Below are 26577 nucleotides of genomic sequence, written 5' to 3'. Positions count from 1 at the left end.
TGGAAGAAAATATTCCATGCAAACAGGAATCAAAAGAAAGCTGGAATAGCAATACTCATATCAGACAAAATAGACTTTAAAATAAGGACTATTATAGAAACAAAGAAGGACATTACATAATGATCAAAGGATCAATCCAAGAAGAAGACGTAACAATTTTAAATATATATGCACCCAACAAAGGATCACCTTAATAATATGAGGCAATGTAAACAACCTTAAAAGGAGAAACTGACAATAACACAATGATAGCAGGGGACTTTAATACCCCACTTACAGCAATGGACAGATCATCCAGACAGAAAATTCTAACAAGGACACACAGGCCCTAAATGACACATTAGAACTAATGGACTTAATAGATATTTACAGAACATTCCATCCAAAAGCAGCAGAAAACACATTTTTCTCAAGTGCACACAGAACATTCTCTAGCATTGATCACATTCTGGGCCACAAATCAAGCCTCAGTAACTTTAAGAAAATAGAAATCATATCGAGCATATTTTACGACCATAGCACTATACAAATGGAAATAAAGAAAAAAACCACAAAAAACACAAACACGTGGAGACTAAGCAACATTCTACTAAACAACCAATGGATCACTGAAGAAATCAAAGAGGAAATTAAAAAATACCTAGAAGCAAATGACTACAAAGACACAACAATCCAAAACCTATGGGATGCAGCAAAAGCAGTTCTAAGAGGGAAGTTTATAGTCTACCTCAGGAAAAAAGAAGCAGCTCAAATAAACAACCTAACTTTACACCTAAAGCAACTATAGAGAGAAAAGACGAGACGTAAACTTAGCAGAAGGAAAGAAATCATAAAGATCAGAGCAGAAATAAATGAACTAGAAACAAAGACAACCACAGAAAAGATCAATGAAATGAAAAGTTGGTTCTCTGAAGAGATCAACAAAATTGATAAATCCTTAGCCAGACTCATCAAGAGAAAGATAGGACTCAGATCAACAAAATTAGAAACGAAAAAGGAGAAGTTACACGGACAACACAGAGATACAAAGGATCACCAGTCTACTATAAGCAGCCATATGTCTATAAAACAAACAACTTAGATGAAATGGACAAATTCTTAGAAAAGTACCATCATCCAAGACTAAACCAAAATGAAATAGAAAAGATGAATGGAATGGATAAGCAATGAGGTCCTCCTGTGTAGCACTGGGAACTATAACTATTCACTTATGATGGAGCATGATAATGTGAGAAAAAAGAATCAATACATTTCTGTGTAACGGGGTCACCATGCTGTACAGTAGAAAATTGACAGAACACTGTAAACCAGCTATAATGAAAAAAATAAAAATCATTATATCACAAAAAAAGAAAAGATGAATGAACCAATCACAAGTACTGAAACTGAAAGTGATTAAAAAACTTGCAACAAACAAAAGTCCAGGACCACATGGCTTCACAGGTGAATTCTATCAAACATTTAGAGAAGAGCTAACACCTCTCCTTCTGAAACTACTCCAAAAAATTGCAGAGGAAGGCATACTCCCAAACTCATTCTATGAGGCCACCATCACCCTGATACCAAAATCAGCCAAAGATTCCACAGAAAAAAGAAAACTACAGGCCTATTTCACTGATGAACATTGATGCAAAAATCCTCAACAAAACACTAGCAAGCCGCATCCAACAATACATTAAAAGGAATGTACATCATGGTCAAGTGGGATTTAACCCAGGGATGCAAGGGTTCTTCAATATCCACAAATCAATCAGTGTGATACACCACATTAACAAACTGAAGAATATGATCCTCTCATTAGATGAAGAAAAAGCCTCTGACAAAATCCAACACCCATTTCTCATAAGAAATCCAGAAAGGAGGCATAGAGGGAACCTACCTCAACATAATAAAAGCCATATATGACAAACCCACAGTTAACATCATTCTCAATGGTGAAGAGCTGAAAGAATTCCCACTAAGATCAGGAACAAGACAAGGATGTCCATTCTTGCCACTACTATTCAACATAGTTTTGGAAGACCTAACCATGGCAATCAGAGAAGAAAAAGAAATAAATGGAATCCAAATTGGTAAGGAAGAAGTAAAACTATCACTATTTGCAGATGACATCATACGATACCTAGAAAATCCTAAAAACACTACCAGAAAACTGTTAGAGCTCATCAATAAATTTGGTAAATTCGCAGGATACAAAATTAATACACAGAAATTGACTGTGTTTCTATATACTAATAATGAAAGGTCAGAAAGAGAAATTAGGGAAACAATCCCCTTTACCATCACATCCAAAAGAATAAAATACTTAGAAATAAACCTCCCTAAAGAGACAAAAGACCTGTACACTGAAAACTATAAGACACTGATAAAAGAAATCAAACATGACACAAACAGATGGAAAGACATACCATGCTCCTGGATTGGAAGAATCAATATTGTCAAAATGACTATACTGCCCAAGGCAATCTACAACTTCAATGAAACCCCTATCAAATTACTAAAGACATTTTTCACAGAACTTGAACAAAATATTTTAAAGTTTGTATGGAAGCACAAAAGACCCAGAATGGCCAAGGCCATCCTGAGAAAGAAAAATATAGCTGGAGAAATCAGGCTCCCTGACTTAAGACTATACTACAAAGCTACATTCATCAAAACAATATGGTATTGGCACAAAAAAAGAAAGAAAGATCAGTGGAGCAGGATAGAAAGCCCAAAATTAAACCCATGCACCTACAGTCAACTAATCTATGACAAAGGAGGCAAGAATATACAATGGAGAAAAGACAGTCCCTTCCATAAGTGGTGCTGGGGAAACTGGACAGCTACATGTAAAGAATGAAATTAGAACACTCCCTAATACCATACACAAATAAAACTCAAAATGGGGAGTTCCCGTCGTGGTGCAGTGGTTAACAAATCCGACTGGGAACCATGAAGTTGTGGGTTCGGTCCCTGCCCTTGCTCAGCGGGTTAATGATCCAGCGTTGCCGTGAGCTGTGGTGTAGGTTGCAGACACAGCTCGGATCCCGTGTTGCTGTGGCCCTGGCGTAGGCCGGTGGCTATAGCTCCTATTAGACCCCTAGCCTGGGAACCTCCACATACTGTGGGAGCAGCCCAAGAAATGGCAAAGACAAAAAAAAAAAAACAAAACACTCAAAATGGATTAAAGACATGTTCCCATAGTGGTGCAGTGGAAACGAATCTGACTAGGAACGATGAGGTTGCAGGGTTCCATCCCTGGCCTTGCTCAGTGGGTTAAGGATCCGGTGTTGCTGTAAGCTATGGTGTAAGTCGAAGACACGGCTCGTATCTGGTGTTGCTGTGGCTCTGGCATAGGCCAGCAGCCGTAGCTCTGATTGGACCCCTAGCCGGGGAACCTCCATATGCTATGGGTTACATAAATCACAGCAATATCTTCTCAGATCCACCTCCTAGAGTAATGACAATAAAAATAAAAATAAACAAATGGGACCTAATTAAACTCAAAAGGTTTTGCACAGCAAAGGGAACCCTAAACAAAACAAAAAGACAACCCACAGAATGCAAGAAAACATTTGCAAATGAAGTGACTGGCAAGGGATTAATCTCCAAAATTTATAAACACCTACTGCAGCTCAATACCAAAAAAAAAACACACACCACCATCAAAATATGGGCAGAAGATCTAAACAGACAATTCTCCAAAGAAGACATACGGATGGCCAAAAAACACATGTAAAGAGATTTAACATCACTAATTATTAGAGAAATGCAAATCAAAACTACTATTAGGTACCACTTTACACTAGCCAGAATGACTGTCAACCAAAAGTCTACAAACATTAAATGCTGGATAGGGTGTGGAGAAAGGGGAACCCTACTACAATGTTGGTGGAATGTAAGTTGGTACAACCACTATGGAAAACAGTATGGAGATTCCTCAGAAAACTAAAAATAGAATTACCATTTGATCGAGCAACCTCACTCCTGGGCATCTATCCAGAAAAAAAACATAATTCGAAAAGATACAGGTACTCCTAGTTCATTGCAGCACTATTTACAAGAGGCAAGACATGGAAGCAACCTAAATGTCCATCAGCAGAGGAGTAGATAAAGATGTGGTGGATATACACAATGGAATATTACTCAGCCATAAAAAAGGAAAGAAATAATGGCATTTGCAGCAACATGGATGGACCTAGAAATTATCATGCTAGGTGAAGTCAGCAGGACAGTGAAACACCAACATCAAGTGCTATCACTTACATATGGAATCTAAAAAAAGGACACAATGAACTTCTTTGCAGAACAGATACTGACTCACCAGAATGGGAGAAAATATTGAAAAACTTACGGTTTCCAAAGGAGACAGGTTGGGGGGGTGGGGTGATGGGCTGGGAGTTTGGAATGGAAATGCTATAAAAATGAGTTATGATGTTTATTGTAAAACTATATAATAAAATTCATTGAGTTAAAAAATAATTTTCTAAAATTATATAATGTTATTCACTAGAGGTTCAGGGAATTTTATGATAATATAGAGAATGTTCAAAGTTTATCAGTTTAGGGTATAAAAGCACTTTAATTTACACTTCCGCTGACACTTAAAAGATGTATTTGAATTTAAAAAGCAGAAAAAAAACCAAACATTTTAATTGGAAAGAAAAAGACCTGGGAATACTTTGATTTGTAAAGTCACATGTGGAATTCAAAGAACTGAAGGAAGATCAATTTGTTTGTGGTATAATGTATGATGGGAATAATGATGAGAAAAGAAGCAGAGAAAGTAGGTGAAGGCTTCTTTCGCCAGGTAGCAAAGGGTATCCCAATGATCAGAACCTTTTGTAGGGAAAATGATGGTTTAATTAATCAGGTGGGTGTTAATCAGGTGGGATAATAATCAGTACTGTAGATGATAAAAAGTATAAGTATTCAAATCAAATAAATTTACTTTATCTTATTCAACTCAAGAAATGAGAAAATAGGAGTTCCCGTCGTGGCGCAGTGGTTAACGAATCCGACTAGGAACCATGAGGTTGCGGGTTCGGTCCCTGCCCTTGCTCAGTGGGTTAACGATCCGGCGTTGCCGTGAGCTGTGGTGTAGGTTGCAGACGCGACTCGGATCCCTCGTTGCTGTGGCTCTGGCGTAGGCCGGTGGCTGCAGCTCCGATTCGACCCCTAGCCTGGGAACCTCCATACGCCGCGGGTGCAGCCCAAGAAATAGCAACAACAACAACAACAACAACAACAACAAAAGACCAAAAAAAAAAAAAAGAGAAAATATCAGACTCTAAAAGTAAAGCTATATAGTATTAATAAATGGCCCAATGAGTATAAGCCATAAACTTAGGATTATTCACATAATGAAGATAAATAAATAATATTTACTCTATTGTGTAGGTAAAAGTAATTCACCTCACTGTGCCTACCAAATATCAAAAATATAAAATCGAAAACAAACACAAAGGATCTCAGGAATGTTGTGAATCTCCTAAAGATTAAAAACTATTAACTGACAGCGTTAATGCTGAGTACTTAGGAACAATAACTTACTTGTTAATTAACTCATTCTCAAGTATCAACCTTGCATTCAGGGGTTCATCACATAGTATCTCAATCCTCAGAATTAATCTATGACAAAGATTTTAATGTTATTTTTATAACTCTGTAGATCATGGGCATTTACAGCTTTCCTATGAATGGTTTAAACGGTGGTGAACCTTAAGGTCTACTGCACCCTTCTGCCTGGGGAGTATATTTGTAATTGACCCAGGATGCAATCAACCAGGGCATGTTCCATAGGACATAACTAAATTGGGATATGAACAAAAAATAAAGTTTGAAAGGTGAACAAATAGAATGTATACTAACAGATGTGGGAAAGCCAAAATACTTAAGTCTGTTTTTTCCATCTTCCTTCTTCATTGAGGAAAATGATCTTAAAACAGAAAAATCCAGGACTTTTCCCATTGCTCAGAAGGTTAAGGATTCAGCTTTGCCACTGCTGTGGCATCGGTTTGATCCCTGGCCTGGGAACTTCCACATGCAGTGGATGTGATCCAAAAAAAAAAAAAAATCCATAATAAACATGATTAATAGGGAAATGAAAACCAAGAAAGAATAAGAACAAACCGAGGCATTTCAAATGAATTCAAGTCAACAAGCTCAGAAAAATTAGACTCAAGTGAACCAAGGAATCTTGCCAATGTAATCACAGAAACACTCTGACTTATCTATAAGCAACTGTGAGAAATCTGAAAGGCTCTTAGACACCAGCCAATATTGACCCAATTTTCACAAAAGAAAGTAACTTTGAAACACTGCAAACTGTAAATCTTAATATAAATCTTTGGAAAAATTCTATACCAGATTATCAGAAATGGTTTATGAGAACTTAAAAGAAATGGTGACAGTATATACATATATATATCAGTATTTATCTTCCCCTTTCCTGTCCAGTATTTTTTCATGAATGCCTTGAGAACAAAGGACACAAAATTATCAAATCTGAAGACAACAAAAACTAGAAGGGATAACTATACAGATGAAAGATCACAATTACGCATGATAAAAACAAATGTAATAATGATAAATGTACAGCCTAGCATTTAAACTAAAAAAAGCAATTGTACAAGCACAAGAAACAGGTATGATTTGGCTCAGTAGCTGAAGTTCCCATAAAAAAAAAAAGTCCTGTGGATTTTATTTTATTTTAGTTATACAAAAACCAATAAAAAAGTAAGCAATATAAAGTGGTTTCTAAAACAACTGATGTGATTTTAGGCTTTACACATGCATACTTCATTCGTTCAACAGTTTTATTAGGAGCACACTGTTTCAAGCACAACATTAGGAGATTACTACACTTAGCAGCACAGTGGTCCCAAGAAAGTAATTTAACTACTCTAGGTCTGCATGCAGTGGCTTGATGTGGGATCTCAGTTCCCAGACCAGTGATTGAACTTTGTTTGCAGCAGTGAAAGCACCAAGTCCTAACCACTAGGCCACCAGGGGACTCCTTGGGCTGTAAATTTATTGCAGATTACAAGCCTAATTTTTTACATAATTTTCAATGTTAACAATATAGAAATCATAAACACCAACACTTATGAAAAGCTAACATATAACATATCCTGTAATGATTTCCCTTCTCATTAAACCTTGCAGGCTGAACACATTCGTCTCTGCTCTTTTTCAGAACTTAACTAAAATAACAGTAAAGAACTTTAAAAAGTATGTTGGAGTTCCCGTCGTGGTGCAGTGGAAATAAATCCAACCAGGAAGCATGCGGTTGCTGGTTCGATCCCTGGCCTCGTTCAGTGGATTAAGGATCCAGCATTGCCATGAGCTGTGGCATAGGTCGAAGATGTGGCTCAAATGCTGCGTTGCTGTTGGCTCTGGTATAGGCCAGCTGTAGCTCTGATTCAACCTCTAGCCTGGGAACCTCCATATGCCACAAGTGTGGCCCTAAAAAGCAAAAAAAAAAAAAAGAAACAAAACTTTAAAAGGCATCAGTTCACAAAAATAAAGAGTACAAAAGGTATCAATTGACAAGAAATTTTAACAAAATTGTGGAAGCTTGAAAGAGTATGGATATGCTGCAGCTGACTTGGCAGACCAGAGAAAGTGAAAACCTAGGGCTGCAGAAGGAGGGAATGGTGGGAGAGAGAGGCAGTGAGAAGCAAGCCAAAGGCGCAGCACTACTCCAAAAAGACTCAGTAACCAGAGGTACCAGCTACTAAACAATCAGGAAGATACATACGGTGGAACTAAAAACAGATGGATTGGTTGGAAAGCCTAAAGAAAAAGAAAGAAAGGGAGAGAGGAAGGGGAAAAGGAGGAAGGGAAAGAGATAAATATATTTACGAAAAGAATAAAAGTAAAGAAGGAAGGATGAACTAAGAAGGGAAATAGGAGTTCTAATTGTGACTCAGGGGTTAAGAACCTAACACAGTGTTGGTGAGGATGCAGGTTCAAGTCCTGGCCTTACTCAATGGGTTATGGATCTGGTGTTGCCAAAAGCTGCAACGCAGGTTGCAGATGCAGCTCGGATCCAGCATTGTTGTCGCTATGGTGTAGGCCAGCAGCTGCACTCAGCTTCAACTCCTAGCCTGGAAACTTTCATATGCCACAGGTGCAGCCCAAAAAAGGAAGGAAAAAAAAAAAAGAGCAGAAGGATGGACATACCGAGGAAGAAGAAGAAAATTTTAAAAATTACTAACAGCACCATAGAGAGATTATATAATACTGCATCCATAAACAAGAACAGAAAGATTCTCTTTAAAAGAAAAAAAAAAAAGGAGTTCCCATCTTGGTGCAGAGAAAATGAATCCCACTAGGAACCACGAGGTTGCAGGTTCAATCCCCGGTCTCACTCAGCAGGTTAAGGATCCAGCGTTGCTGTGAGCTGTGGTGTAGGTCGCAGATGCAGCTTGGATCTGGCGTTGCTGTGGCAGCAACAGCTCCTACTGAACCCCTACATTGAGAACCTCCATATGCCCCAAGTGTGGCCCTAAAAAGACAAAAGACAAAAAAAAAGAAAAGAAAAGAAAAGAAAAAAGAGAACTGAGGAGTTCCCCTGTGGCTCAGTGGTAATGAACCTGACTAGTGCCCATGAAGACACAGGTTCGATCCCTGGCCCCACTCAGTTGCCACTGCCACTGAGGAGCTGGAGTTGCTATGATCTATGGTGTAGGTCTCAGATGCAGCTTGGATCCCACATTGCTGTGACTGTGGTGTAGGCTGGCAGCTACAGCTCCAATTCAACCCCTAGCCTGGGAACTTCCATATACCACTGGTGCAGCCCTAAAAAGACACACACAAAAAAAAAGACTGAGAGAGAGAGAATTGAGAGAAAGAACATAATCAGAAAAAACAGAATTCTGGTTCTTTTGTCTTAGCCGGAATGTGGATGTGATAGCTGGAGCTGGAGCTTCCATTTTACATTCAAGACAGAAATAAGCTGAGGTTTGGAAAGACAAGATAAAAACAGCCTGAGTCTTTAATGACTCTTGAGCTGCTGCTGGAGCCCTAGATCACTTCCAAAATTAAAATTAAAATTAAAGATTAAAAATGCAAGTAAAACCAAAAATCCTCTATCTCACTTAATATACTATCTTGGGGTTTTTTGTCATTTGCATTTTAACCACATACTATACGGTACATAGCACATAGTAAGTTTTTCCTCAAATCCCTACAAAATGAAAGAAAATTATGTTCCAAGCTTATCATCTTGTTGTTCCTATTAACTGTGCTTAAGTCTACTTCACATTAGCCAAGAAAGCTGAATGCTAACACCTCAAATTTCAGGACTACATTCTAATCAAGTCTATCATGTGTAATAAAATGTAATGCTGAAGGACCTATGGAATACAGCCCCAGGTGTCCATAGCACACTACTCTCATTGTTGTCAGATGTTGCAGAATCACTCCACTAAGGCTCACTTTCAATTTCCCTTCAGTCTGACTTTCTTCTTTTAAATTCATATTAGATGACTGATGGCTAACATAATAAATATTTTATCTTTCTACACCCTTCCCCCAGCAGGAATATGCCTTTTTGAAAATGAGGCACTGTTAGACACCTGGAGTCCAAATTTAGTTCTTAACTCTTTTGTCCACAGTGAACTCTGCAACTTTTAAATGTTTTTATATTGACAAACTATTAAAATACGCTATTCAACCTTATATTGATAAAGAGTCACTTTCATAACTAAACTAGAAATCCTAGAGACAATGATCAAGATTATGGGATAAAACACAACTCAATATGAATTTAACTGCTTAACTTCAAACAACATCACTTATAAATTATAATTATTCTGATACTGTCTAAAAATTTCTCAATAAGTAAAAAATGTCACAAAATTCTAAAGAAAAATGTTCTAGCAAAAAAAAAATCTATTTAACTCTGGAATAATTTTCTTCTGAAGTCTGGAACAGCTCATCAAATCAGTAACAGACCTGTTTCTATCCCCTCCCACCTTTCTCCCAGAGTTCTGGCCTTTCTATTGATTATTAGGTAGTACATGTGACCAAGATCTGTGGGCAATGACAGCAGGCACATTCATATAGGATAAATACAAGGAAAGGGAAATCTGCCAAAGGGAAAATGCCAAAGATAAAATGGCACAATAAAAGAAACAAATGGTCTACTGCCTTTAAGAATCAATTTTATTTGCCAAATTCTTATCATCTTTGTAACTGAGGACTGCAACATGAGCTCAGGACTCTGACACACACCTTATCAAACCTCCCACCTGGATATGATTAATCAAAAGTAAACAATTCTATGTCTATATCGTTACAGTGCTAAAAGAATAAGCCCTCCTTATTAATCAAAGCATGGAACCCTTCATTCCTGCTCATGACAAGAATAACTAGTTTATCAGATAACTACTCCAACCTTAAAAAGTCATAGAACTTATTGCTTATGGATAAAGAAGTTAAAAGATGACAAAACAGTAACTTTGAATTCCATTCATATTTGCATTGGAATTTCATCTTATTATTCTTGGCATGTAGGAAACAGGATGGGAGAAGGCAGGCCACAACCCTTAAAATGACATAGTCCTTGACTATACCATAAAAACTGTTTAGAACCAACGAGGTCCAAGACGGTTGGATGATTTGATTTCCAGTGGACCTTGAACTTCATTATATGCTCATTGTAACACATTAGCATGCTGAATGACATGCTCACGAGGGCCATGACAGTTCCAAGGCTGACCATAAAAGGCCAAAAAAGTGGGTGGTGGCCCAATTCCTGGAAACTACGTCCCCTTCCTGGAAATAGTTGGAATAATCCTTCCACCCATTAGACTATGAATTTGCCCAGCTCATAAAAACTCATTACTCCTTATTTCGGGGCCTCTCATGTCTTGCCTCTTGCCTTTTGAAATGGCCCACACTCTGTCTATGGAGCGTGTTTCTCCTAGTGGTGCTCTTTGGCCTTTTGAAAGGGTCCACTCTTTATCTTTCTCTCAATAAATCTACTTCTTACCTATCAATTTGCCTCTTGTTGAATTCCTTCTGCACTGAGACATAAAGAACCTAAACTTCAGTTAAGTCCTGGGACCAAGTGTGTGATTTTAATTTAAAACACAGTATGTTCAAGCCCCAATTTGGGTTTTGGCCAAGTTGAGTCCTGGCCTGTGGGTTCGAGTCTCAATCTGAATCTTGGCTGGGTTAGTGTCCTGGCACACAGGTTCAAGTCTCAATCTGAGGTGCACGGTTTCACCTATTTTCTATACTTTTAAAAAAGACTTACAGAGTTCTTGCTGTGGCACAGACAGTTAAGAATCCAACTGCAGCTGCTAGTGATAGGGATAAGTAGACACAGGTAGTTGTAGAAGTCCCGATAAAGGACCATATTTAAAGAGGGGAACTTAGGGGACATTGGGAGATCACTGTAAGTTAATAAATTGCTCAAGAAAACCATCAGCACAAGGCAGGCTTGCTTCATTAGTGGAGACTTGAGAATTGCCTCAGGTCATGGGTGGGGGATGGGATTAGGCCTGCATTCATATTCAGACCAAGGGCAAGAGTTTAAGGGCCACCCTTCTGCGGATTTGAATATACACCTTACTGGACACCAAGGAAGAGCTAGTACTCCCAGAAAGGAAGACGCTGTCTTTTCCAACCCCCACTCCTCTAGGATGATAAAAACTGTAGCCCACCAGATCCTAAGGGCAGAGCTTCCATGCCTGCCTGCTTGCATCTCTCACAAGCGTCCTATCCTAATAAATCTATTTCTTGCCTATCACTTTGTCTCTCGCTGAATTCCTTCTGGGTGGACACATGAAGAACCTGAACCTCAGTGAGTTCAGACACAGGGTGAGTGATTCTAATTTAAAACCATGGGTTCAAGTCCCAATCTGGGTTTAGGCCTGTTTGAGTGCTGGCATGTGGGTTCAAGTCCCAATCTGTGTTCTGGCTAGGTTCAGGCCGTTAATACTGTCAGTTTCACTGGGAGAGCTGTGGAGGAAGTGGGTTTGATCCTTGGCCTGGTGCAGTGGATTAAAGGATCCCATGTTGCTGCTGTGGTTCAGATTCAGTCCCTGGCCCTGAAACTTCCATATGCTGCAGGTGCAGCCATTAAAAAAAAAAAAAAAAAAAGACATAACTAGAAAGATAGCGGATATCTATGGGAGAAAAAGCTGACATTCCTCTTGTACAAGGTATTTAGTTGAGGGTGATACATAGTTTATATTGAAAAGATTAATGACCACTTCCACCCTCATACCCCCCAAAAAATCAATGGAGGACCGCATAGCTTAAAATTTATATTAGGGAGGTCCTTTTGAAGGATCAAATACCACTGACTTGTCCCATAGCAAATAAGACCACATAACCTGCCAAATCAATGATCAGGAGTCAGTAAACTTCATGTTCCTATAAATGTGACAACCATTCCATCAGACCCTTGCCAGTCCAGGTTCTACGCAACCTCCACCATAGTCTCTGAGACTAGTTACTCCTTCTAGCTATCTCCTAAACTGACTTCTAGTTATTATTACTCAATTTTGGGCTTTCTTCACTTGGGCATGAAGTTGGGGAATTCCCCCGTATTACACAGTGATTTACCTCTTGAATCACTGTGCACCTGAAGAGGTTACTGATGAACAATACACTCACAGTTCAGAAAAGTTGAGAATGTAACTGAGGTGAACCTCTCAAAGTCTACCACCTTCATGTTATAGTGAACTATCATATAATTTGGTTGTTTTGTTTTTTGTTTGTTTGTTTGTTTTGGCCGTGCTTTCAGCATGTGGAAATTCCCAGGACAGTGATCGAATTCAAGCCATAGCAGCAACCTGGGCTGCTGCAGTGACAGCACCCCCAAGCCACTCAAGGGACAATGCCAGATGCTTAAACTGCTGAAACACAAGAGAACTCCTCAAACAGTTTGTATTTTAATTATTAAACACTTAATTCATCAGTATGTACAACCAAAAAGGTATATATTCTATTCTTAAACCCCTTTCTAAAGGAATAATGTGAAAGGGGTACTTTTTGAACAGAAAAAAAAAAGATGAAAAAATGAGTACTGTTGGTAAATCAACAGGACCTACATGTTTTATTTAGCAAAGCCTCTTATCTATATTCTATGTAGCTGAAATGCACAATAAACATAAATCAGAATATGTAACTGTTTCTTGCAGTAGAAAAAGAAAAACCTGAAAAAATGAAAAAACTCACCTTCTCAATATTTATCTGGTGCTTTCTTAACCTTTCCAGATCAGTTGGGACTACTATCTTAATAAATTTCTGAATAGCTGGTTCAAGACGGCGTAATTTCACTTTTTCTTCATCTTCAGACATCCTAAAAAAAATGTTTTATCTCTTCTATTTGCAACAACTGTCTTCTCCACTCATGTAGAAAAACCTAAAAGGGAAATATTTAAGAATTTTTAAAATCAATTTCCATTTTTAAAATTTTTTAAATTTTTGTCCCTATTTTGTACATGGTCATCTTGATTTTTCTATTATAGTTGATTTACAATGTTCTATCAATTTCTGCTGTACAGCAAAGTGACCCAGTTTTATATATATACACACATTCTCTTTTTATCACATTATCCTCCATCATATTCCATCACGCATAACTAGAAATACTTCCCTGTGTTATTCGGCAGGATCTCACTGCTTCTCCACTCCAAATGCAAGAGTTTGCATCTACTAACCCCCAACTCCCAATCCATCCCACTCCCACCCCCTCCCCTTCAGCAACCACAAGACTGTTCCCCATGTCCATGAGTTTGTTTCTTTTATGTACATAGGTTCATTTGTGCCATATATGAGATTCCAGATATAAGTGATACCACTGTAAACTGGTACAACCACTATGGAAAACAGTATGGAGATACCTCAAAATTAAATATAGAACTACCATATGACTCAGCAATCCCACTCCTGGGCATATATCCAGACTAAACTTTCAATTTCACTATTTTAAAAAGACAACAATTAGGTAATTTTATGACATATTCTAAATACATACTCAACTTAATGCTGGACTTGAGTGACTTGATTTTCAAGAAAACGTGTTTTTTTCGGCCACCCCAAAGGATGTGGAGTTTCCAGCAAGGGATCAGATCCGAGCCAAAGCCATGAACTAATAAGCCAAAGCTGCAGTAACACTGGATCCCCAACCACTAAGTCAGGGTAGGGGATCAAACCCACATCCTAGTGCTCCCAAGACACTGCTGATCCCACTTTGCCACAGCAGGAGCTCCAAGAAAACTGTTATTTTAAAAATCTTTTTTCTCTCTAAAAAGGTAATGTATATTCACTTTAGAATGTTTAGAAAATAGGAAGAGGAGTTCCCTCGTTCCCTCAGCAGGTTAAGGATAGAGCATTATCATTGCTGTGGCTCTGGTTACAGCTGAGGCATGGGTTTGATCCCTGGCCCAGTAACTTCTGCATGCTGCAAGTGTAGCCAAAGAAGAAGGAGGAGGAGGAGGAAGGGGTGGGAGGAGGAATAGGAAAAATCCTATAAGAAAATAGGAATAAGATAGGAGTTCCCGTCGTGGCATGGTGGTTAACAAATCCGACTAGGAACCATGAGGTTGCGGGTTCGGTCCCTGCCCTTGCTCAGTGGGTTAACGATCCGGCATTGGCGTTGCCGTGAGCTGTGGTGTAGGTTGCAGACGCGGCTCGGATCCCATGTTGCTGTGGCTCTGGCAGAGGCCGGAGGCTACAGCTCCAATTTGACCCCTAGGCTGGGAACCTCCACATGCCTCGAGAGCGGCCCAAGAAACAGCAAAAAGACAAAAAAAAAAAAAAAAGAAAATAGGAATAAGATAAAATCAACAATCACCTCCTCACCTAAAGTTAACTTCTCTTTTTATTCCCCCCACCCCCGCAACCACCTACCCCCCAACTCTTTCCATTTTGATGAATATCTTTCCAGGTCTTTTTTAATACAAGGATGCATATATTTAAGTAACTTTTTCAAAAAACCAAGAGTACACTGCCCAAGTTTTCATCTCCCAATTTATCTTGGACTGCGAATGATGTTCTTTTAAAAGGTGTCAAATGGCAAAATTACAGGAAAAAAATTTAAGTCTCAACATTTCTGCTCTATCAGCTCCATTTCTCATATAACACATGTAATTACATACTTCAAATAGATAATATAAAAGGCAACTTTTTTTTTTGGTCTTTTTTTTTGGGGGGGGTGCGCCCACAGAATATGGAAGTTCCCAGGCTAGGGGTCCAATTGGAGCTGGAGCTGCACCTGCCAACCCATACCACGGACACAGCAATATGGGATCCAAGCTGCATCTGCAACCTACACCACAGCTCAGGGCAACGCCAGATCCTTAACCCACCGAGCGAGGCCAGGGATCAAACAGCCGTCCTCATAGATGCTAGTTGGGTTCATCAACTGCTAAGCCACAACAGAACACCAAAATGCAACTCTTTTCATTGATGTCCTTTAAATTGCCTCTCTTTCCTTTCTTACAAAGTAATCTATAATTAATAGAAGTAACCAATGACAGAGATGGAATTAGAACCTAGGACTTCTGAGAGTACAAACACCTTCTAATTCACCAGTAGTTCTTAACCAGTCTATGCCTTTGGATCGGGGTAGGAGAGGGTAGGGGCTGTCAAGTGAGCAGGTTCCAGGACCACCGCGCCACGACGGGAACTCCGTATTTTTGAGTTAATTCAGAAGACATGAACGAGTACACTGTTTTCATTATATTGTCAAAAGAAATCTACCACTCCAGAAACATTAAGAATTATTATTCTGGAGTTCCCATCGTGGCGCAGTGGTTAACGAATCCGACTAGGAACCATGAGGTTGCGGGTTCGGTCCCTGCCCTTGCTCAGCGGGTTAACGATCCGGCGTTGCCGTGAGCTGTGGTGTGAGGTCGCAGATGCGGCTCGGATCCCGCGTTGTTGTGGCTGTGGCGTAGACGGGTGGTTACAGCTCCGATTTGACCCCTAGCCTGGGAACCTCCATATGCCGTGGGAGCGGCCCAAAGAAATAGCAAAAAGACAAAAAAAAAAAAAAGAATTATTATTCTAATGTTTTATTCATTCACAGTTGAAAATCTTGACTATCACTAACTTGGTCTTTACATTTGATCTAAGCTTGAAAGCAAAAAAGGAAAATCCCCAAGCCACCAAAAATAAAGACTTTAACAGCTACAGTAGTTAGTGGGAATTAGAGATGTGTGGGGATGTTCACTGTCAAAAGAGTTGGTCCACAGACCCAACAACATGGAAAAATTCACAGCTAAGGGAGTGGAGATAATAAAGTGATCTAAAAATAAAATTAAAATGGGTAATTTTATTTTTTAGCTCTCCCTGCACTATGCAGAAATTCCTGGGCCAGGGATCAAATCCATGCCGCAGCAGCAACCCAAGCCACAGCAGTAACAATGCTGGATCCTTAACCCACTGAGCCGCCAGAGAATTCCAAAACAGATACACTTTAAAATTAAGATATAAAGAAAAAGTAGGATCTCTTAAAAAATTAGATAATACTATGAAACAGTTAAAAGGCCAATCTGAAAATAAACTTAAGTAAAAATTTTACAAATAAAAACCTCCAAAGAAGAGTTAAACAGCAAACTTTGTAGCTGAAAAGAGAATTACTGATTGGAAGCTATCAGTTCGAACACAGAGGAATAAGGAAATTTAAAATATAAAAATATGAAGCTCAGTAATAAGAGTCCCTTAAGGAAAGAGTAAAGTGGCAAAAAGGCATTATTCAAAGAGAATGTGCAGAGAATCAAGATGAAAAACCTCAAATTAAAAATGCACATAAGCACCAAGTACCATAAATAAAAAAACTGGAGTTCCCACTGTGGATCAGTGGGTTAAGACCTCGACACAGTGTCTGTGAAGATGCAGGTTTGATCCCTGGCCTTGTTCAGTGGGTAAAGGATCCAGTGTTGCCATGAACTGCAACACAGGTCACAGATGCAGCTCAGAACCAGCATTGCTGGGGCTATGGTGTAGGCCAGCAGCTACAGCTTGGATTCAACCTCTAGCCTGAGAACTTCCATACGCAGCCCTAAAAAAAAAAAGGAAAGAAAATTTAAGAAACAAATTTAACTAAACACATGGGAGAGAAATTTCAGGACATTAAGAACAAAAGAAAAAAATCTTAAAAAGCAAACCAGAGATAAAAGACAATAAACTAAAACAAAAACAGTAAACTTTTCATCAAAGCAGCATATCAAAAGACGAGTATCTTCAAAGTACTGAGAGAAGTGGTATAATAGCCAGGTAAATTGTTACTGGGAAATGAAGATAAAATAATCATTTTCAGACATACAAAGACTAAGTTTATTATCAAGCCCTTCATTAAAGGAACTACTGGAACTTCCTGGTAGCACGGTAGATTAAGGATCTGGCATTGTCACTTCTGTGGCTTGGGTCACAGCTGTGGTGTGGGTCTGATCCTTGGTCTAGGAACTTCCCTATGCTGCCAGCGTAGCCAAATAATAATAATAATTAATTAATCACAATTTTAAGAAAAAGAACTGGAGGAGTTTCTGTCATGGCTCAGTGGTAACAAACCTGACTAGTATCCATGAGTATGTGGGTTCGATCCCTGGCTTCGATCGCCAGTGGGTTACAGATCCGGTGTCGCTGTGAGCTGTGGGTGGGTCACAGATGTGGCTTGGATCCTGCATTGCTGTGGCTGTGTATAGACTGGCTGCTGCAGCTCTGATTTTACCCCTAGCCTGGGAACCTCCATATACTGCAGGTTCTTTCCTAAAAAGCAAAAAAAAGAACTGGAGTTCCTGCTGTGGCACAGGTTATTAAGAATCCAACTGCAGGGAGTTCCCATCGTGGTTCAGTGGTTAATGAATCCGACTAGGAACCACAAGGTTGCAGGTTCAATTCCTGGCCTTGCTCAGTGGGTTAAGGATCGGGCGTTGTCATGAGCTGTGGTGTAGGCCAGTGGCTACAGCTCCAATTAGACCCCTAGCCTGGGAACCTCCATATGCCACAGGAGCAGCCCAAGAAATGGCAAAAAGACCAAAAAAAAAAAAAAAGAATCCAACTGCAGCAGCTCAGGTTGCTGAGGAGGCATGGATTTGATCCTGACCAAGCATAGTGGGTAAAGGATCCAGCATTGTTGCAGTTGCAACACAGGTCACTGCAGCTGCAGCTCGGATTCAATCCTGGCCCATATGTTGCAGATGAGGCCATTTAAAAAGAAAAAACAGTTACTAAAATGCAATGTTTTAACAATAAAGAAAATAAACTCAAAGGAAAGGAATGGCAAGGAACAATGAATATAATAAAGTACACTGTTACTGAGTGAATAAAGGAAGAATGAAAGAACAAGTAGAAGAATAACCTGATTAAGTATAATAAAAATGTTTCCATGTAAGTTATTATTTTTTATATTTTTATAGTATTATGGTATCACATTGCATAGATGTTTGATAATAAATCAACTATTGTTGGCTATTTAGGATATTTCCAATACCATAGTGTACCTCCTTACAAATAAGTCCATACTACCATTTATGATTATTTCTTTAAAGTAAATACCTGGAAATAGAATAAGCATACACATTTTTTAAGTCTGATACCAAATGTCCCCAAAAAGTTGTGCTTATTTACATCCCCTTTACCAACATATCAAAATGTCCATTTATCTGAATTAAAGACTTAAATGTTAAGACCTAAAAACATAAAATCCCAGAAGAAAATATGAACAGTACACTCTTTGACACTGGTCTTAGCAATATGTTTTTGGATCTGTCTCCTCAGGCAAGAGCAAAAAAAGCAAACAAACAAACGGGATTAAATCAAACTAAAAAGCTTTCTCAGTGAAGGAAATCATCAACAAAACCAAAAGGCAACCTATTAAATGAGAAGAGATATTTGCAGATGATATATATCTGATAAGGCATTAATATCCAAAATACATAAAAAACTCACATAACTCAGTATCAAAAAAATAAACAAAACAATTAAAAAATGAGGACCTGAACAGACATTTTTCTAGGAAAGGCAGGCAGATGGGCAACAGACACATGAAAAGATGCTCAATATCACTAATCATCAGAGAAATGCAAATCAAAACCACAATGAGATATCACCTCACATCTGTCAGAATGGCTATTATCAAAAACACAATAACAAGTTCTGGTTGTTAGCAAGGAGGTGGAAAAAAGGAAACCCTTATGCACTATGGCAGAAATGTGAATTGGTACAGCCACTATGGAAAACAGTATGGAGGTTCCACAAAAAATTAAAAACAACCATCACATGATCTAGCCATTCTAATTCTGGGTATTTATCTAAAGAGAATGAAAAGACCAACTGAAAAGTGCAGGCACCCCTATGCTTACAGAGCATTATTTACGTTAGCCAAGATATAGAAGCAACTGTTATGTGCCCAAACATAGATGAATGGATAAAGATGGGATATGTACACACAGACATAAACACAGACACACACAAAATGGACTATTATTCAGCCATAAAAAAGAATGAAATTTTGCCATTCACAAAATGTATGGACTTAAGAGGGTATTATGCTAGTGAAGTACGTCAGAGAAAGACAAATACTATATGATATCACATATATGTTAAATCTAAAAAACAAAACAAAAAAACACAACAAAAACAGATCCGAAGATGCAGAGAGCAATACAGTGGTCACAGGCGGGGGTCGGGGGGAGGGAAAATGGATAAAGGTGATTAAGGAGTGCAAATTTCCTGTGATTTGTTTTATAAAACAAACAAATCACAGGGATGTAAGGTACAACATAAGGAATACAGTCAATAATAACATTGTAATAATTTGTAGGATGACAGATGGTTACTAGACTAATCCTGGTGATAAATTCAAAATGTATACAAATGTTGAATCATTATGTTGTACACCAGAAACAAATACAGTACTGTATGTCAACTATACCTCAAATTAAAAAATGTTTAAATGGAATTCCCTGGTGGCTCAGTGGGTTAAGGATACAGCATTGCTGCTGCTGTGATGAGGGTTCAATTCCTGGCCCCAGAATGTCTACAAGCAAGGCAAGACAAATAAATAAATAAATAAATAAATGTTCATTTATCCACACATGAAATTATCATTCTTCTTAGACATTCAACGTGGAAACAAAAATGGTGTCTCATTATTGGTTTTTGTTTTTTTTTTTGTTTTTTACTTTTTAGGCACACACCTGTGGCACATGGAGGTTCCTGGGCTAGGGGTCAAATTGGAGCTATACCATAACGACACAGGGTCCGAGCCACATCTGTAACCTACACCACAGGTCACGGCAAAGTTGGATCCTTAACCCACAGACTAAGGCCAGGGATAAAACCCAAGTCCTCATGGATACTAGTCAGTTTCGTTACCACTGAACCACAAAATGGGAACTCCTCGTTATTGTTTTATATTACATTCTTTTTTTTTTTCTTTTGGCCGCACCTGCAACATGTGGAAGTTAACGGGCCAGGAACAGAACCCAAGCCACAACAATGACCCAAGCCACTAGTGACAACACCAGATCCTTAACCAGCTGTGCCACAGGAGAACTACATTCTTTAAATCAGGAATGAGATTGATTAGCCATTTGCATTTCTTCTTTCATCAACTGCCTGCTCATGCTACAAGGAATGTCTTTTTCTTATAATATAGAACATATAAAAGTCTCACAAATTATAAATTATTTGTCTAGCACTGTTCCCGTTTATCACATTGCCTCTTCTATTTTCTTCCACTATGCAAATTATGTAAGAAGCTACCTTTTCTTTTTCTTTCTTTTTTTTTGTCTTTTTGCCTTTTCTAGGGCCGCAGCATATGGAGTTCCCAGGCTAGGAGTCCAATCGGAGCTGGAGATGCTGGCCTACGCCAGAGCCACAGCATCGCGGAATCCGAGCCGCCTCTGCAACCTACACCACTGCTCACAGCAACGCCGGATCCCTAAACCACTGAGCAAGGCCAGGGATTAAGCCCGCAACCTCATGGTTCCTAGTCGGATTCATTAACCGCTGCGCCACGACAGGAACTCCAGAAGCTACCTTTATATCTATTACCATTCCAAAAAAAAAGTTTTTGAACATAACTAGTATTTAACAGATGATAATGGAACTAAAATGTTTCTTCACATGTCTCTTCATATTTCTAATCCTACCACTCTTGTCAAATAGCACATTATGCATAGTACATTACAGTATCTTATTTAGCCTGCCCTTAGCCTCTTCCCTCTCTAATTTTCCCCACAGATTACCACCAATTAATTTATCTAAACCACCAAAGGCAACATGTTCCTCTTCTGAACACAAACTTCCAAAGCTCCCTATTGTCTGAGCAAGAAAATGCAACAAAGTTCATAAGTAATCCACCTACTCTATCGAAATATTATCACCCAATCTACTTTTGGCTTTGCAAGATGCTCCCTCTGTCTGGATGCTCTTTTATATCCCATCTGCCTCTAAACTTTTTGTATCATTTGGGATACAACTCAAATGATTCTGCCTTCTCTTCCACTAATCAGCTTACAGTGTACTTGACTAACCCCAATTACGGACTATTTGCCTTGTTTTCACTGTTCCCACATGCTATGATGATAGCTTTCTTTTTTTTTTTTTAATTTTTTTTTTTAGGGCCACACCCTTGGCATATGGAGGTTCCCAGGCTAGGGGCTGAATCGGAGCTACAGCTGCCGGCCTATGCCACAGCCACAGTAATGCCAGATCCCACTGTGCAAGGCCAGGGATAGAACCCGCAACCTCATGGTTCCTAGTCAGATTCGTTACCACTAAGCCACAACAGGAACTCCACTTTCTTTTTCTGAATTAAGTTATATTAATTCAGAAAAGGTCAGAGTGCATGACTCTGCTTCCCAGCTTTCTGTGCTCAAGGAAAACCTGCTGTCTCATAAGAGCTATCTCTCAGGAGTTCCTGTCGGCACAGAGGAAATGAATCCAATTAAGAACCATGAGGTTGAAGGGTTCGATCCCTGGCCTCATTCATTGGGTTAAGGATCTGTTGTTGCCTTGTAAGCTGTGGTGTAGGTCACAGATGCAGCTTGGATGTGTGCAGGCTGGCAGCTGCAGCTGCTTCGACCTCTAGCCTGGCAATCTCCATATACCATGGGAGTGGCCCTAAAAAGCCAAAAAAAAAGAAAGAAAGAAAGAGCTAACTCTCAGGGAGGACATTCTAGCCCAAGAGCTTCCCAAGAGACGTTTCTAATTCTTGGTCTCCTTCCGGAGTAATGTTTCCTTTTCTCCATTTCCATTTGTATAAAATTATAATCAACTGCCTATAAGAGACTAAGAAGAGAACATAAAATTCAAAGAATTGCATAAAGCATGATGTTACTGAAGCAAAGTCATCCAACATGGCTCTGATCATAAAATAGCTCAAATAAAGTTTATAAGCTATTAGGAAAGCTCTTAATATGCAAAATGTGGTTTAATGAGCCAAAAGTGTATTTCAGCATTTCTTAATTTTTCAGTCAGAACAGTGGGGAAATATTTTTGATATAATCCAAACACAAGATAAAAAATATTTACATTAACACCACAAATATTTAAACCACAATGAAAAAGACAATATAAAACACACAAAAATGAGTAATTTCCCAAGCTCCCATAAAGTTGTATTACTTTTAATTTTTTTTCCAAGTGTAATGGAATATTTGGAGTGATAGAATTGTTCTGTATCATGCACAGCAGTAGTAGATACACAACTATATGTGTTTATTAAACCTAACACAAATGTACACCATAGAAGATGAATTTCAGTATACTGAAAAACAACAAGATGTAACGGAACCCAAAGTGAAATGCAAACTATAAAAAATAAAAGTAACTGCATTACAAATGAGCAGCGTAATAACTAATCTAGGTAACTCTGGAAAATAGTAAACTGGATTTAAACACAAAGCTAAAGACAAAAAGAATTATGTAAGTACTATACTGTACTCTAGTTAGTAAATTTCTCATAGGACTATGGGTTAGAAATCCTGAAATTTATTAATGTATATACTGGGATTGAATAAATAAAGGAATATTTTGTAAAACATAAAAGCAAGATTTCTCACTATTGGAGAAAGAAGTTACAAATAAGGGGCAAGACTAGAAAGAACCCTGTGGTATTAAATTAGAAATGGAAGTATCAAAATAAAATTTAAATATATATATATATACACACACACATATATATAATGTGTATGTATATATACACAAATAAAAAATGTCTTAGCATATGAAAGAATAAATAATGTATGCCTGTGTGTATCTATATGAACCATATGCATATTCAGTTGACCCTTGAAAATATGGATTTGAACTGTGAGGGTCCACTTACACATGGATATTTTTCAGTAAGTACTACACTACAGGACTCACAGTTGAGTCTGCAGATATGGAATCTCAGATACAAAGGGACAAATCATGGGATCTGAGTATCCGTGGATTTGCATGGCTTTGGATTTTAGTCTGTGACGGGTCCTGGAACCAGTTCCCTACAGATACCAAGGGATGATGGTATGTACAAATAGCTAGAAATATATATATATATTCACACTCACACACACTTCCTAGATGTCTTCTGCCGGGCACTAGAAGCAGTGATACCCCAGTAGCAATGAATACACCTAGCACCTAAATCGTTGATGGTTAAAAAATACCACTCTCCAAACCAACCAGGGGGTCCTTGGAGAAGCGGTGGATTCAAGGGCTGTGTCAAGGAAAACACAAGAGAGCCTGGAGCATCCTCAGGTGTCAAAAAGAAAAGAAGTTCTCAAAAAATAACAAGGACCTATGAAGAGGGCACAAGAAGCACCCTGAAAAAACTTCCAATGGCCAAAGTTGGAACAATTTAAGACATAAAATAAATAACCACAGTGTAGGATAATAACCAACAGAAAGATAAATGAATCTATACTGATACAAAAAATTCACAATAAATAAATGAGAAGAAGGGGCAGCTCTTCTTTACAGAAAAACTCCAGGAGTTCCCACTGTGGCGCGGTGGTTAACGAATCTGACTAGGAACCATGAGGTTGCACGTTCGATCCCTGGCCTTGCTCAGTGGGTTAAAGATTCGGCATTGCCATGAGCTGTGGTGTAGGTCGCAGATGAGGCTCGGATCCCGCATTGCTACAGCTCTGGCATAGGCTGGCGAATCCCGCGTTGCTGTGGCTCTGGCATAGGCTGGCGGCTACAGCTCCGATTGGACCCCTAGCCTGGGAACCTCCATATGCCATGGGAGTGGCCTAGAAAGGGCAAAAAGACAAAAAAAAAACAAAAAACTCCAATTAATAAGTGAAGAAGGAATGAGAGAAACAGAAAACCACCATTGAGATTATCACAGTAACAATTACTGAAGGCAAGAAAAAGTAATGGATGCTCAAATCAGCTAATTAAAGTTTGAAAAGAAACTGAGTATTTGTCTTGTTTAAAAGTTCCCCGGGGGGAGTTCCCGTTGTGACTCAGCAGGTTAAAAACGTGACATAGTGTCCTCGAGGACTCAGGTTCAATCCCTGGTCTCACTCAGTGGGTTAAGGATCCAGCATTGCCACAAGCTGCAGTGTAGGTTGCAGATGCAGCTCAAAACCAGTGTTGCCCTGGTTGTGGCATAGACCTGCAGCAGGCTCTGACTCAACCGCTAGCCCAGGAACTTCCATATGCCACAGGTACATTCATAAAAAGGAAAAAAAAAAAAAAAGTTGTCAGAGTTCCCGCAGTGGTGCAGTGTGGGTCACTACGGAGGTGATCCCCAGTCTGGCAAAGGTGACTAAAGAATATGGTATTGCCACAGCTGCAGAGTAGGTCACAGCTTGGCTCAGATTCAATCCCTGGTCCAGGAACTTCCATATGCTGTGAGTGCAGCCAGAAAACAAAACAAAACAAAAATTAAATAAAGTTCTCCCCCAAAATACTGATTAATTACAAAGGGAAAAGTAGTAACTTTAGAGAATCCCAACAGATACCACCTTAACCAGTGATCAAGAGTAATTTCAAAAGCAGTGTCATATCACACACCTCCTTACATGATGAACCACTGAGAAGGGCATACACTTCTGAGACATCAACAAAAACGCATAACCCTAATCTCACCGGGAGAAAAAACATCAGACAAAACTCAACTGAGGGACTCTCTACAAAACAAATTACCAGGACTCTTCAAAAGTGTAAAGGACCTAAAAGACAAGAAAAGACTTAGGAGCTGTCGCAGATTGGAGGAGACTCAGGAGCCATGTTAACTAAATGCAATGTGGGGATCCTGGAACAGAAAAAGGACATTAGTATAAAAAAAAGATGAAATCTTAAGAAAGCTGATAGTTTAGTTAACGGTGTTGTACCTAAGTTGATTTCCTACTTTTGATATTTGTATTACGATTATATGAGATGCTAACATTAAAGGAAACTAGAAAACTCTGTATTACTTTTCTAACTCCTCCGTTATTGTAAAATTATTTCAAAATAAATTCTTTTTTAAAAATGTGTTGAGCTGTTTCATGTAAGACAGGCCAAACATTTCTACATCAAATAACTGCAACCATATTCACTGCACAGACACTTGGCTCGGGGGCTGGGGATGGGGGAATGGCAGGTGCTTACAACTATTACCAGCTGAATACCATACCATTCGTTTCCAGTAAGGAAAAAGTACTGGGAGGTTAACCAAATTACTTCAGATTATTTATAAAGGAAAAGCCCTATTTCTCAGAAAAAGTCCAAAATTGCTGGCAACAAAAAAAGTGATGAACATCTTCCAACATTTCCCCACACCAGTGGCACCGAATGTCTTCAGCCACGTCGCCCTGACTTGTTTCGGACAAGATTCTGACTTGGGGACGCGTTCCTAAATTTGGAAAGAAAAGTCAAGGCCCCTGGTCCTACCCTATAGTCCGCTCTCTGAGCCTCTGATTCCGAATTTTAAAAAAGGGGGAGTTAAACATGGGACCTTCTAAGAGCCACCTCCCGGTCTGGCTGATAGGAGACTCCCACCCTCTCGCTTCGGGTCCTCCCCTCACTACCTCGGAGCAGAGTAACCCATAGCGCACCCGGGCCACAGAAACCAAACGCCCCTCCCCCCACCCTCGCCGAGAACGGGTACGCGGACCAGTCTCAGGACGTAGACGCCCACGATCCTGACGACCTATGACCCACAGTGCGTCACGGCAGGGCAGACGATAGAAACTTTTCCACCCTGAGACCCCAGGAGGCCGACCAGCTCCTCCGGTCGGCCGCCCCCTATACCCGCTTCGAATAGCGCCTCCAAAACCGAAACCATCACTTCTTGGAGCTGAGAGGAGCCCCACAGAGCTCGCACTTCCGAACTGATACCCTGCTTCCCGCCGGGCGCCCCTCCCGCGCGCGAGGTTGGCACCCGGCCTACCATGCCACACAGGGCCAGACACCTCTGAGGCGGCCCGTCGCGAGCCCCTTACCTCCCGCCGGGGCGCTTGAGACCAGTAAGCGCGCACAGCGCAGGCGCGGGGGCGACAGGGCGGGGCACCACGATAGGCCTGCCGGGCTGCGCCACGCCCCCTCCCGCCCTGCTCCAGCCTCGAGGGGTGTGGCCGGCTGTCCCGTGAGTACAAGCGCTGTTGCCAATCTGGGCTGAGCCTTAAGAGGTTGTATTGA

The 26577-nt window shown here is 39.6% G+C and overlaps 1 protein-coding gene across 2 annotated transcripts in view; it reads right to left on the bottom strand.

The window, feature by feature from the left end:
- The window catches only part of STX17 (syntaxin 17), a 99011-nt gene extending 72553 nt beyond the window's left edge, over positions 1–26458 (bottom strand). The window contains exons 1-2 of one of the 2 annotated variants that reach the window (XM_047768037.1): positions 26382–26458; positions 13183–13369 (exon numbers count right to left, since the gene is read on the bottom strand). In XM_047768037.1, coding sequence (XP_047623993.1) covers positions 13183–13305 — 123 coding nt within the window. In that variant the 5' untranslated portion in view covers positions 13306–13369; positions 26382–26458. Of the gene's footprint in view, positions 1–13182; positions 13370–26329; positions 26349–26381 lie in introns of those variants that run through there. The other variant, XM_047768038.1, reaches the window with a different exon arrangement.
- Positions 26459–26577: the final 119 nt, after the last annotated feature.

This window comes from Phacochoerus africanus, chromosome 2 (genome assembly GCF_016906955.1).
Source record: "Phacochoerus africanus isolate WHEZ1 chromosome 2, ROS_Pafr_v1, whole genome shotgun sequence".
NCBI lineage: Eukaryota > Metazoa > Chordata > Mammalia > Artiodactyla > Suidae > Phacochoerus > Phacochoerus africanus.
Note: the sequence above shows the minus strand (reverse complement) of the source record. Positions and strands in the feature narration are given on the sequence as shown.